This window comes from Brachycentrus maculatus, unplaced genomic scaffold (genome assembly GCF_059751285.1).
Source record: "Brachycentrus maculatus isolate JH-2025_06_01 unplaced genomic scaffold, ASM5975128v1 h1tg000421l, whole genome shotgun sequence".
NCBI lineage: Eukaryota > Metazoa > Arthropoda > Insecta > Trichoptera > Brachycentridae > Brachycentrus > Brachycentrus maculatus.
In genome coordinates, this window is record NW_028281169.1 from 411,074 (window position 1) to 424,909 (window position 13,836).

The 13,836-nt window shown below is 33.6% G+C and overlaps 3 protein-coding genes, 1 non-coding gene and 2 pseudogenes across 6 annotated transcripts; 3 read left to right on the forward strand and 3 right to left on the reverse strand.

Annotated features, from left to right (window-relative positions):
• Positions 1–1,449: 1,449 nt before the first annotated feature.
• LOC148302678 (protein lethal(2)essential for life-like) lies at positions 1,450–2,462 on the reverse strand. Its single transcript, XM_088271171.1, has one exon. The coding sequence runs from the start codon at positions 2,065–2,067 to the stop codon at positions 1,582–1,584; it is 486 nt and encodes a 161-aa protein (XP_088127297.1). The 5' UTR covers positions 2,068–2,462; the 3' UTR covers positions 1,450–1,581.
• A 1,068-nt stretch (positions 2,463–3,530) lies between these two features.
• Positions 3,531–4,440, forward strand: LOC148302679 (alpha-crystallin A chain pseudogene; annotated as a pseudogene). Its single transcript, XR_015838602.1, has one exon. The product of XR_015838602.1 is annotated as an alpha-crystallin A chain pseudogene (transcript).
• Positions 4,441–5,589: 1,149 nt separating this feature from the next.
• On the reverse strand, positions 5,590–7,304 carry LOC148302680 (heat shock protein 23-like). The gene is made up of 2 exons (XM_088271210.1): positions 7,035–7,304; positions 5,590–6,156 (listed from the first exon to the last, which is right to left on the reverse strand). The coding sequence occupies exons 1-2, from the start codon at positions 7,200–7,202 to the stop codon at positions 5,827–5,829; spliced, it is 498 nt and encodes a 165-aa protein (XP_088127336.1). The 5' UTR covers positions 7,203–7,304; the 3' UTR covers positions 5,590–5,826.
• A 2,003-nt stretch (positions 7,305–9,307) lies between these two features.
• On the reverse strand, positions 9,308–10,148 carry LOC148302681 (protein lethal(2)essential for life pseudogene; annotated as a pseudogene). The gene has a single exon (XR_015838603.1). The product of XR_015838603.1 is annotated as a protein lethal(2)essential for life pseudogene (transcript).
• Positions 10,149–10,985: 837 nt separating this feature from the next.
• LOC148302682 (protein lethal(2)essential for life-like) lies at positions 10,986–11,960 on the forward strand. Its single transcript, XM_088271193.1, has one exon. The coding sequence runs from the start codon at positions 11,125–11,127 to the stop codon at positions 11,752–11,754; it is 630 nt and encodes a 209-aa protein (XP_088127319.1). The 5' UTR covers positions 10,986–11,124; the 3' UTR covers positions 11,755–11,960.
• A 1,154-nt stretch (positions 11,961–13,114) lies between these two features.
• On the forward strand, positions 13,115–13,221 carry LOC148302683 (U6 spliceosomal RNA). The gene has a single exon (XR_015838604.1). It is a non-coding gene; the product is annotated as a U6 spliceosomal RNA (small nuclear RNA).
• The last annotated feature ends 615 nt before the right edge of the window (positions 13,222–13,836 follow it).

Consider the following 13,836-nt stretch of genomic DNA (forward strand, 5'->3'; position numbering starts at 1 on the left):
TATTTTTATTTTTATTGTTTGTTTTTCGATATAGGCTGGAAGTTGCAATATATATATATTTCATATGAAATGTTTTTCTTTTCTAAGGATTTGTTACTGTTTTGTTTCATTAATATTTTATTATTTAAGCAAATTTGATTGAAAGATTTAGCAAAAACTAGAACATCGTCGATTATAACGTTAGCAGATTGTATTAAAATTTATTTTGTATATCGATACTACAAAACAACAGTATTGTAGTAGTTTATAAGTAATTTAGCACCCTTTACTTATTTATAAATTTTACTTATTTATAAATTATGCGCATATGTATTTTTAACATATGACTTACTGTATGACTGCACATATTATGTTTTTCATTTAAATTTTATATTAGATGTTATTTTAGTCAAGATATTTTACTTAAATATTATTGTACTGTGCCAGTAACATAACCTAAGTGTGAGTTTGTGTCATTAATGTTAATTATTTTTAATATCTCTATTTTAGTCAATTATTTTTAGTTGCAGAGAAATTCCACAAAAAAATCTAATAATATCTACAACAAAAAACTAAAAAATTAAGCAGGATTTTTACCAATACTTTTCCCACTTATTTTATTGAATATATTTTTTTAAAACTTGCCTATTCCTTTTGGTATTGTCATTAAAATACTTACCTTTACAGCTTAGATTTATTTTTATCATGATATTATATTTAATTAGTTATTTGTTAAAGAAGAGCATGGTGTCCTCCATTCCAGTTTATATAATAATAATGTTATTTTTATATAATATTCTGTTTTGGTTATTGTTAAAAATTTACCACTAGTGAACGTCAGATCATCTCTGAATGCTCAATTTGTAATGCCAATTACTTTAATAAAGTTACTATTATTCAATTTGCATTTCATTTCAATATTTATTTACATCTACCTACAATCCCTACAATTATCTAATAACGCCTTGGAGCGATTTTGAATATTGAACTTTAAAATATGGAAGAGTGAAGATGTTCCGGCGAGACATCGCCGGAACATCTTCACTTAAAGGTTTCCTACTTTCAGGTCACATTTTTTCTGATGTACAGGATATTCTCAGGATCCATTTACGGGTGGGGAGGGAGATTTCTATATAAATTTGAGAGTTTTATGTATTCTAAATTTTTCATCAACGGAGAGTAGGGAGAATCTACACTCTCAGGAACTTTCAAGATTTTTCTTTATCAGGACATTAGGCAACACTATCGATGATGGTGACATATCTACTCAATTGGATAGAAATATGGGGAAGGGAGATACAAGAAATACACTGATAACACTCAAACCAATTGAAAATAATTATTTCTTGAGTTCACTTTGCAATTGGCTAGAATCGACTCACGATCCCAATTTGGCAACGAAACGTTTACCTAACATCTACCTATGCCACGAAGAGTCGCGCAATAATAATACAATGCGTTTTTTTTTGACATTTATTTTATGATTAACATTACAATTACCCTAGTACATTAAAAAACAAAAAACATTCAAATTCTGTTAATTCTTTAAGCTAAAAATTCTGCAAAACGTTTAAAAAAGTAATTTTCTTTATACACAGATTTTTAATCATTTTTTGAATTGCCCTTATTTTCCTTGACTTCGATAGGTATTTCTTTAACACTTTCCTTTATGCTTCTATTTGGTGCGGAAATTGTTAAAATTCCATCTTGGAGACAAGAGACGACGTCTTCAACTAAATGCCCTTCGGGTAGGCTATAAGTTTTAACAAAGTGCCTCGAAATAAACCCCTTTTCATCAGACTTTTCCTCGTGCTTTCCTTCGATGACGATGCTCCCGTCGATTGCCTTTACGGTTATTTCCTGTGGGGCAAAGTTCTTAACATCCATCTGGATTTTGAACGGTTGGTCGATCTTGGACTGCTTCGAAAGTTCAGCATCAGTCTCTGGTAAACTCCACTCGACATGGAACGACGGATGGCGAGGAAAGGGCGCCGACATAACAGACTCCATGTGTTGCATCATCTTGAGCTGCTGTTCCATCCATGATGACGGCCGCATTGCGCGGAAAAACATTGGGACGAAAGACATTTTTTTGATGTTGATATTCGAAATACAACTTGCACGTATCAATAAGAACTCTTCTTAAATGCCAAAGAGATCTTATGCCAAAGAAATCTTCTTATATCTTCAAAGATAGTCTCTTATAGGTCGACTCTTATATGATGGTCTCTTCGAGACGCACTCTGCGCGACTTTCCCCGTCCGTTTAAATAGTGCCGGCAGATTTTGAATACATAATGTCCTCACATATTCACATTTTTATGGAAAAGTCTAAGCATTTATTTTTAATCAGAAACAACATCAAGCAAATAGTATTACCTTTTTATTAAAATAATTGAATTCTAGAATCTCTAGAGATTTCTGGAGAATTCCATTGCGCATGCGCACAATGAACTAAATCAGTGTTGGCGCGCATTCTGAATTTTTAACCCGAAGAATCTAGAATTTCTAAAGCCTATCTTAAATTTTGATCTTTCGTGCTGACAGGCTAAAAGTGAAATAAATTAGTTTTCTGTCAAACTCCATACTTGAACTTTTGTGTGAACAATAACGGAGATATATTATTATTATTATCTATTTTAACGACTTTCTACTGTAATTTTCAAACATTTCATATCAAATCCGATCGGCCGATAGTGATAAAAATATATTACTCTCGGCCGATTTGATTTGACGTAGCTCAGAATATAAAATTAAGTAATTTGACAATAATTTTTCAACTAAATAGGTACATATTTATGTACCTATTTAGTTGAAAAATTATTAAATTTATTGTTATGTATTTTAAAAAAATAGCGACATAATTTCAATAGAACTTATAAAGAAAAACGAATTTAGATAACAACGCTGTGTATATAAACAAATGTAAACTATTGTGAAACTTATTATTAATGCTATAAGTACGTTTTCATAATCACTTTTTTTTATAAAAAAAGTATGATGAATGTATTTCACGATGAGAATATGTTTTTTTGCTGCCTTTTTTATGGTTATTATGAAGTTTCGACCCCAAGAATAAGGAAATTCGTAGAAACGATGTCCTTATTTTTCTATTTTTACATAGTCCAAGCGCTTTTTTTTATTTGACCAATGCTGTATAACAAATTAAGCATGATTAAACGTCCTTCCAACGACATACATCAAATAGTAATGGCAAAGCAAATATCAAGCCAGATGAGCTGATAAATCTCACCGATTTATCGACCCTCTGGACCCGCTTAAAAAATATGACCCTGACCTTGGTAACATATGATTGTAATATAGATCGCAAGCTTATAAAACATACATTCAAAATTCCACAATTTAAAAAGAAAGATGGCGCATTATAAATATACTCTATCTCTTTTTAACATAATGGAGCACGAATTGCATTTGCTCTTTCTAACTTCATAAGTTTGTATTGAAATAAAAAAGATAAAGATATATTCCAGAACTTTTATTTTAAGCTTGAGAAATATGAAGAAGCAAAGAAGTATCCCCTGTTTTCAAACCATTCAAAAATCTCACGTATTGTGTTCATTCGCGTAGCGCGTTGGCGTCGGCGTTGTCCTCTATACGGTCGTCACCTGGGGTCCTGGAACGGTTTTTGTTGTTATTTATTTACCATACCGGTATCCCGCAGTTGTTTTGATCAATCAAACAATATCTTAGTAAACGATGTCTCATCATCTATTTCCCGCTGACGATGCCATGATGAACTGGTCTGTGGCTCCGCTGTTTTCGAGGGATTGTTACGCTCCGTGGCGCGCGCTGGCTCGACCGTCCACCCATCACGACGTCCTCACGAATGTCACGGCCGACAAACACAAATACCAAGTGACGATGGATATTCACCAGTTTCATCCTCATGAAGTGGTTGTAAAAGCCGTGGGGGATTTGATCATCGTCGAAGGAAAACACGAAGAGAAGCAAGACGACCACGGATACATCTCCCGGCACTTTGTGAGGAAGTACAAACTTCCGCACGACCACGACTCCGAAGATGTAGTTTCCAGTCTTTCGTCCGATGGGATATTGTGCATCACGGCTCCGAGGAAGAACCCCGATGCTCTCCACGGGGAGAGAATAGTGCCCATCCATGTTATGGGACCAATCCACAAGGAAATCAAAGGCGGACATCATGATGTCCACGGACATGGAAAAACTAATGTCCACAAACAGGATTACCAGATCAACGTCCAGCATGTCAAGTAGAAGCCCTGCCCCTATCGCCTTTTTCTATTTTTAATACTTAATTTAATTATTCTAACTCAAATGGTTGATTATTATATCGATCCATTTTATCATTTCTTTCATGCTCAACGTACCAACTTACTATTCTTTATATAAAACTTGTTCATAAGTTAGTTTTTTCGTCTGTAGTGAGTTTGAAACATATTCAATAAAGTTTTTTATAAATAAATATTACTTTTCGTTTTATTTTTTTTACAATCCTCCCGGAAATAAAGCGGTTATTGTTCATAATAAGTCATGATTCCTGCTGTCCTAAGTACGTATCTATTTCGATTTTAAGTAGATATACTCGGTTGCTTAAGTTTTGTCACCAAGAAAAAAAATACCCGCAACGATGCCTGCATCGCAATGAGCGGAAATTGTAGGTAATTATTTTTTCCTACCAATAATATGCGACGCCTTCGCGGTGTAGTGTGACAGATTGGCTTCCGTGCTAAAGGTCCCAGGTTCGATCCTAAGAGGGGTCAAAATAAATATGAACGACTTATGACTAATATTTCATATCACCTGAAACCCATAACTCATCATCAAGGTTCATAGCCTAGCAACGATCGAGATAACACTTCATGCGATGGACTGATGAAGAATATGACAAAAATAATAGTCCGATTCCTTCTAGATTTTACATTCTGGATGTGCGAAAAAATAAGTAGACAAGGGAAAAAAATGTAGCAAGGTCCGATGTACGAACATTGACGGTAAACAAACTTGGGAGTAATTTAATATTTCATACGATCATAACGAGATTTGTAAAACAAAATATGTTTGGTATAAAAAAATTATACACTTATATGTGTATAATTTTATGAAACGTATGTATATAAAAAAAAGTTTCTAGAAATTATTTTTGAGCTTCGAATAAAGGACCTTTCCACCGAGTACATTCTGGAAATTTCCGTTATACCTACGATATTGTTTTGTAAATAAAGGACGGTGGGGTGATATGAAACGAACCCCTCCGTTGTAGCGCGTACCCACATGCCCAATGTGCCTACGTGATGACGCGCACGCAATGAAATCCTAGTTATGCCCCAGGATACCTTTCCAGAATGAATCGCTGAATACAGATAATCAAAATTACATTTCTGGTAGAATAAACTAATCACATTAAACGTTTGAGCACAATCAGTGTTAAGACTATAATGTACTATAAATATATATTTTTTAAATCCAATCCATTTTGAGCTACAACTTAGGTAAAAGAATCTGGACCAGGACGAAAAAAAGAGTGAGTATAGAGTGAGGTGACCATGTTGTTAAAATTAAAAAAACCAGGACAATGACAACCGTAGCCGCAATTTTAGTAAATAGCACAGAATAATGAATAAGTAAGCTTTATATTTTCAAACAATTAAATCCTTACAAAAGTTTACATAGATCAAAAAAATAATAGGAACGATTCGTTACTGGTGCGAATAGGAAACATAATAGATAATAAACAACGAATAAAGTTGGATCTGCAGAATAATTTTTTTTTTTTTTTTACTATTAAGAAGGGTTTCTGCAAAAGTAACTTTATTCGCAGACTTAAGAACTTATTTATGTGAAATTATTATTATTTTTGTTGTTTATCAGCTGATATGGCACCAGAGGAAGAGTTAGGGATGGCCTGCTCAGCAGACGATATTATGGGGACTATCCTTTCTCCCTGCCCCAAGTTTGGTTTCTTGGGCGCCACTACAATCAGCATCCCCTTGTCCGTGAAGGTGGCCTTCACATCCTCGGCCTCGTGGTCCGCAGGTAGCCTGTACTTCTTCACGAAGTGCCTGGACACCTTACCCTGGCCTTCTTCCTTTTCGTGGTGTCTGCCTTCGACAAATATTTCCCCGTTCTTTACTTTAACGACAATCTCGTGAGGCAAAAAGCGGTGGACATCCAACATCACCTTGAAAAAATTAACAAATTTAAGTGAAAACCCTGAGGTTGTAGAAAGGGATAGTTTTACACGCAATGGTAAAAATAGGAATATGGCTACCTATTCAAATACAATGCTATCGAGACACTAAGTGAGTGCGCTATTTTCAAATCTAATTAAATGAAACATTAAAAAAGAGATAAACATCGTCGCTGGACATGTAATTCATCAAATTTGAAATAAATAAAAATTTGTACGAGAAAAATATTATTTCCTTAAATAAATGAAAGGAGACGCATTTTTTTCTAAACAAACATGGAAAGAAAAAAGTATCCTAATAAATACATGTATTTGAAAATAAAAATTAAGCATTAGAGGTTAAGATAAATCATCACAATTTTATAAAATAGACTTATAAATTTGTGTTGATCTTTCAATGTGATGATTTTTTTAAAAAACGTTTCTAAACAAAATATGGCTGGTTAAGTATTGGACACACTTCTTATTTAAGCAGGAATAAAATTATTATTAACACACAAGCTGTTTATTTCTATAAACGCAGCTACACAGATGCTGCTTGTTTTAGCTAAAATATTACGTTATATTGAGATAAATGGATATGAAGTTTAAAATTTTCACTGAGTGTCTGAGCTCTATTTTTTGTCGATGCTACGTTTGTTTACACTTTTTCGTGATGTATTTTTTTTATCATTACCGAGTTTAATTGAATGTACATATTTTATTTATTTTGTACAATGTGGCATTTATTGATTATTACTAAAAAAAATATCGCGCGGTGTATGTAAATATGTATAAACCGTAATTTTAAATTTCATTAGAAAAAAAGTGCGTATGAAAAAACTCGGAGTTTGGAGACAGAAGTTACAGAAGACTGGTCATCATTTTACCTTGAAGCTGCCTTCTTCCATGGAGACCTTGTCAGGAACGTAGTTGTCGAACGTGGGTTCCACCTTGGAAAAATGGTTCCACGGGCTGTAGTAACTGCGGTGGAACATTGGCGGAATCCTCCACGGCACCAGGTCTCCATGAATACCGTACAGTGGAACCATCGACATGATAAAACAATAATTATATTTAAACCACCGACTGCAACTTTTTATTAAGGACAACTACGCGACTGTTCTTCTACTCGTATAGCTTATTATTATTGTTGCAATTGGCAAGCCATTATTGGAGGGTACTCAGTGAACTAGGTACCCGTCTAGGTAGATAATGTTACCATATTTTTCCGATGGAAGATTAGAAGAGCGTATAGAACCCGGGATCATGTGATGTTTTTTTTTTTAATTTTAACCAAACTGACCAACTACTCCGAATCATTCCTAACCTCTTACAACGTGATAGCCATTTCAATTATATATATATATATATATATATATATATATATATATATATATATATATATATATATATATATATATATATATATATATATATATATATATATATATATATATATATATATATATATATATATATATATATATATATATACATGTGTGTGTGTGTATTTTATTAATTGACTGCGAGCCTATGACAACATAAGTGAATTTTGGCGGCAGAACTTGCAGCTGATTGAGAATATGTTTGATGACAGGTTATATCCTATTTCTATTTTATTTTTTAAATGCCAAACATTTCACAATAAATAATTAAAAGAGGAAAATATTGTGACGTAATTAAATACAGTTAACCCCCCGTATAGCGTTGAGTTAAGAACCGTGTTATCGGAGGGGACGTTATAGGGGGTAAATGTTTTGAAATTGTATTTTAATTTATAATGGTTCATTTCAGTCATTTCCGCTGATTAAAATGTATACATAGAATTTAAAACAATTAACACCCTATAACGTTTCCTCGTAACATGGTACCTATCTCAACACTATAGGGGGTTTATTGTAATTATATTTCTGAAAGTAGACAAGCTGACACTACAATTGAAGTTTCCGGAGTATGTAATTGATTTTTAAAAAAATATATAAACCGTAAAAATTTATTTAAATCCAATAGTTATTATTTTTGTTCATTCTAGAATTTCTTTATATTATTTAATGTAAATACATTCAAAGCGAGGAAGCTCTCGAGTATTTTATACATTTTTAGTTCTTACAACCACACCTAACATTCGACCATTATTCGCAGCCAATGGTGCATAGAGCACCTCATCGGATAGACGCGGTATTAACTTGATCGTTAATCATATAAAGGAGAGAAATAACAATAAATTTGGATAATTTATATAGCGCCATTTTAGTAAAATACAACCAGTCATTCGCTCCAGATTCTTGAAAATGAACGTGGAGTTAACATTGCACCCATCTGATGCGTTGTCCCATGCACCATTGCTTGCGGGTAGAAGTAAAACACTATACAGTAAACTCCCCTACGTAAACGTTGAGATAGGCGCCGCGTTATCGGAGGGAACTTTTTAAAAGGTTAATGTTTTAAATTGCATTTTAACCAGCAGAATTGACTGAAATGAGTCATTTACAATTAAAATACAATTTAAAAACATTAACCCCACATCAAATTCCCTACGATAACGCGGTACCCATCTCAACGTTATAGGGGGTATTACTGTAATTTACTTAACTGTCTATTAATCTTGACGATTTTTGTGCCCATTCTACTGAATGAAGCCAATTGAATTGTTTACATCGAGACAAATTGAATTAATTACGCACACAACATTATCTATCTTCAACATTGGTGCATGGCGAGAGAACAAGATTATTCAAAATGTATTATTTATTCATTTACTTTAGCAAAATGACAAATAAATACTACTGCGCCTTTGTTCTTGATACGCATAGGAAGAATGTTATATTCTGGGTGATTACTAAATAAAACAACATTATTGATTCTTTTCTATGCGCGTAAAGATTAATAGAAACTTGAAAAATCTAATACTTCGAGAGCACATGTACGTATTTTATTTACAGTAACATTAAAAAAAAGCTTATATTAAAACCTGAGAAATTTTATTCGTTAAAAAAAAATACGCACTGCCGTAGATTCGAGTCTCAAAAAAAGAGCACGTGTGGTTACCCGTTTTAAGTGTTCGGAGGTGAACCAATCTACAGCGGAATAAATATTCCGCTGAAAACAAATGTTTATATGCAGTTTTAAAGGCAATTTAAATAAATAATAACACAATTTAGCGATAGTTTTTATTGAATAACCATTGCAAAAAAAAACATTAATTTGTGAACAAAAATCAGTCTTAAAAAACGAATATTTTGAGTAGCATTACAGAAAACTTGAGACTTAATGTAAAAAATATCACATACCTAAGGGAACATTGAGAAAAATGGCTGGGAATATACATTTGGATATCTAGATATGCCATTAGGTAGGTAAGACATGCTTACAATATAGTTCGTTGCAAATGATAACGAGATATTCCTTATAAAATGAATTATTTAATTGCCGGTTTGTGAGCCACTCCAGTGGGCATAATAGGCACCAGCCGTTCTTTATCTCCCAGAGACTTCTTCTTGGGAGATGTGATGGTCAGCAAACCGTCTGAAGACATGCTGGATACGACGTCTTCGGGAAGATGGTCCCTCGGGAGTGGATACTTCCTCACGAAATGTCGCGACACGAACCCGTGCTCGTCCTGTTTTTCTTCGTGCTTTCCCTCCACGACGATGTGCTCCCCGATTGTCTTGACTGTAATCTCTTCGGGAGTGAACTGGTGCATGTCGAGACATATCTCGAACTTATCCTTATCGGTTGTAACTCGGTGGCTGGCATCGGAGTGATGCCGGGACAACGCTCCCAAAGGCCGGTAATTCGCGAACATAGACTGAGACATCGGCCAGTGTGGCATTTCATGAGGAAAACCGTAATATCCTTGCATGGACATCTTGTTATATAGTATCAAAGACTAAGTATAGTGTATTCAGTGAAGCCAGAAATTTCCCGACTGACGGCCGACAGGTGTCAAAGCTTGTGTCGTGTACCGAGATTGTACGTAAACAAAACGAGCTTGGTTTAATACTCTAGTACGCATGCGCAGTTTTACGGAATTAGCAATGAGCGACATCTTACGATCAATAGATTTTCTAAGAATTTAATCCAATGGTACATACATAATTCACCACACCATAAAATGCAACGTTATGCGATTGTTTCATTTATGAATTACATGAAATTATAGTAACTTTAAACATAAATAGTAAATCCACTCACGAGTAGGTACAGGCTATAAACGTTGAACCCTAATTAGGGCCATCAACATATTTTCAAAATCACTCGTAAATGAGTGGAGGTTTAAAAAAAGTAGATTTCAGAGTCACTTAGACGTTAGGTAATTTTTAAAAAATGCAACGTTATATTGGTCATGATTTTCACATAATGGCAAGGTGAACAAACGTTCTTACAATAAGAAAATACGATCACATAAAAAACATTATTTTGAGATTGAAGTTTCCCATTTTGATACATTATAGTAAATTAATCAATTTTATAAAGTTAACATTTTTCAGCGCGTATCTCTAAGAAACTAAAGATATGTCGAGTAGAAATCTCGATTATTTACACGATTCAGAAATAATATTATCGAAGTAAATCTACAATAATAAAAAGTATTAAATATTGTACGCCATCGCGTAAATATGACTGGTATGAGTGATTTGTGAAATATAATTTGTCTAGATATTTCTATACGTTTCTACTGGGTTCTAGAAACTTGTTTTTAGAAAAGTTTGTACTGTTATAGAATTATCTAGAATACATCCTTAGTAATTCTTTGGTAAAGAATATTCTCGACATTTCTAGTACTTCGTCCATAGATGGCTCTGCTATATAAATGCGCCTCTGAAGCGATTTTGTTCATAGTCGCTTATCAAGTTGATACGAGAAAAGCAACCGAGAAAAATATTCGCTCGATTTTCCATTCTTTTAAAAGCTACCAACGTTGTTTCGATTTTATTTTGTTTCCTCGAGTGAAATACTTTGTGACTTCTTGTAAAAATGGCGCTGTTTGTAATCGAAAGTAATGTACCATCTACATTTTGTGATCATCCATTAATTAACTTTGAAGACATGCATCATGCACTCTGTGGATATCCAGTTATGGTCAGAAACCGTGTACGACCCGTATCTGCAAAAAACCCTGCGCGCAGAGACCATGGATCAAAAATTTCAATGGATAGCAAGGCCTTCAAAGTCAATCTCGATGTCCAACAATTTACTCCCGAAGAGATTTCTGTGAGAGTGGTGGGCAACGATGTTATTGTTGAAGGAAAACACGACGAAAAGAACGACGAGTTTGGAACAATCTCTCGACACTTTGTGAGGAGATATGTCCTTCCCGAAGGCCACAGTTCTGATGATGTGGTGTCCAGCTTATCTCGTGAGGGAATTTTGACCATTACAGCTCCCCGGAAGAAGGTTCTGGCAAATGAAGAAAGAGTGGTACCTATTGTATTCACAGAAGCCCCTCAGAAAACGACTAAGGTTGTTGATCCCAAGGAAACCCCTCAAGGAACAACATCTGAAGATGCCGATACCAAGGAAAATCCTCAAGAAGGAAAAACTAAAGATACCGATTCCAAGGAAAATCTTCAAGAAACAACCGCTAAGGATGCTAATTCCAAATAAGTGTTTTGAACAAGTATAAGCTTCGTCATTCCTAAGTCATGTTTGGATTTTTTTGGAATTCATTTGTTGTAAATATTCAATTTAAGTATAACTATTAGGAAAGATTATTTAGTACTATCAATTACATATATGAATAATCTTATGCGCTTACTCTGTTATTTTTTTTGTATGTCATTATTGAAATAATAATCAAAAAATTTATTGCATGCTTGGTTTTTATTCAACAATCCCATACCCTTATTAATGTAGACAACTATTTTAGAAATGAAAACCATATACTGTAGTTAGATTTCAATAGTTTAATAGTTTATCTGAGAATCTTGCTGTTCACATCTCTATCCTAAACAATTCGGTATTCCGCATGTATCATCTACATATAGTTCCGTACTATTGTGTGCGATTTGATTTTGAATCTGGCTGGTTTACATGGCACCACATATGGACATGCAGCAAGCGTGTACTGTTTGTGTGTAATCAAGTGGATGATGTATCTCGGGTGATTGATTCGTTAATTTGCCTCGTTTAGTGGAATAGACTAAAGTGTGAGTAGTGTGAAACCTGTACTGCACAATTTGTGTAGGATAACCTGGTCTGAGTCTTGACAATTCCTATGGTAGTGTCATGGACCACATTGCTTAAATTTTCAATATATTTTTGAATATTGAAATATAATTGAAAAGTAGTAAAAAATGTGTATGATGGCAATATTAAATTAATTTATTGGTAGAGTGGAAAAAAAGAGATTATCAGAGCTAAGTAAGCTTATTTTCTCTTGCTGGTTTGAGCTATCTTTATCAATAAATAATTTGCAAAAAAAACGTAAAAAGGGGTAACTCGAGACCAATATAAAATTTTGATATAACCTAAATCGACTTTCTCTGCTTACGTCGACGATATTTTGACTTTTTCCTGGTCCTATGGTAGTGTTGCGGACCACATTGTTTAATCTTGAAATCCATTTTTTGATTTTAAATACAATTTTAAAATAGTTAGATAGATGAATATGTATATTTTGACTTTAGAACCGATTACAACATAAGCGAACGTTCGCTGTAGAATTTAAACGGCACTTCGTCAAGCTTTTTAAGAATTTGCATTTTTCATAAAAAATCTGCTTCATAGCTTACATACTATTAGTTCCAGCCAAAAACGTTGTCAGATACTCATCCGAATAGACCTATTTTACGGTAAAAATATCAATGGGATGAAAAAGAAGAAGAATTTTTTGACATCTGTTGATAAAAGACAGAACTAATATTTAAAAAATATGAAAGATTTAAACCAATTTATGAGTATTTTAACTCGAATGTGAAAGAGTTTTTGTTTGTAGGATATATACAAAATGAAATCAGATCTAGATGTACTCGCTTCGGCAGTACATATACTAAAATTGGAACGATACAGAGAAGATTAGCATGGCCCCTGCGCAAGGATGACACGCAAAATCGTGAAGCGTTCCACATTTTTTGGACCTTTTCAATATTGCAAAATGTTATATTCCTTTATGCGGATTTTCTTGTGGTAAAATTGTTTTTTTACACTTGCGATTTTAATTTGAACAATTGCTGATACAGTATCGCTGTTTTTTGTTGTTATGAAAGTAATTTTGAGATTTATGAAAAAAAACATATGTGCATTTGATGAAATTATATACATATAGATTATACAGGCGGACCTCAACTTTCGCACATTGATTGGTTCCTGAAAATGTGTGCCAAAGTTCGAAAGTAGAGGGATGTAAAAAAAACAATCAGCAAAAATTGTACTTTAAAATTTGTATTTTTGAATTAGGTGAACTATTTCATGTGTGATGGTTTTTGGAGTTTCAACAGAATTTGTGAAATCACCCATCATTTTTGGCCATAGTTGTTTCCATCAACCTTTCATTATTCACTCTTATTTCAACCCATGTGTCTACAATATTGTTTATTGAGTTCTATATGTTATAATTCAGTACGTACATAACACTTTTCACAGTACCAACCCGGTTCATACGCATTTCATAGTGTGAAAGGGAAATCTGCACGAAAAAAAACATTATTGCCAAATTATTTTTTAAATGTGCGAAATAGCGAATTATGC

Excerpts from the sequence above, each read along its gene's own strand:
- LOC148302682 (XM_088271193.1), top strand. The coding sequence starts at position 11,125 with ATGGCGCTGTTTGTAATCGAAAGTAATGTACCATCTACATTTTGTGAT.
- LOC148302678 (XM_088271171.1), bottom strand. The coding sequence starts at position 2,067 with ATGTCTTTCGTCCCAATGTTTTTCCGCGCAATGCGGCCGTCATCATGG.
- LOC148302680 (XM_088271210.1), bottom strand. The coding sequence starts at position 7,202 with ATGTCGATGGTTCCACTGTACGGTATTCATGGAGACCTGGTGCCGTGG. Across the intron at positions 6,157-7,034 it reads TGGAAGAAGGCAGCTTCAAG|GTGATGTTGGATGTCCACCG; the intron begins GTAAAATGATGA and ends AATTTTTTCAAG.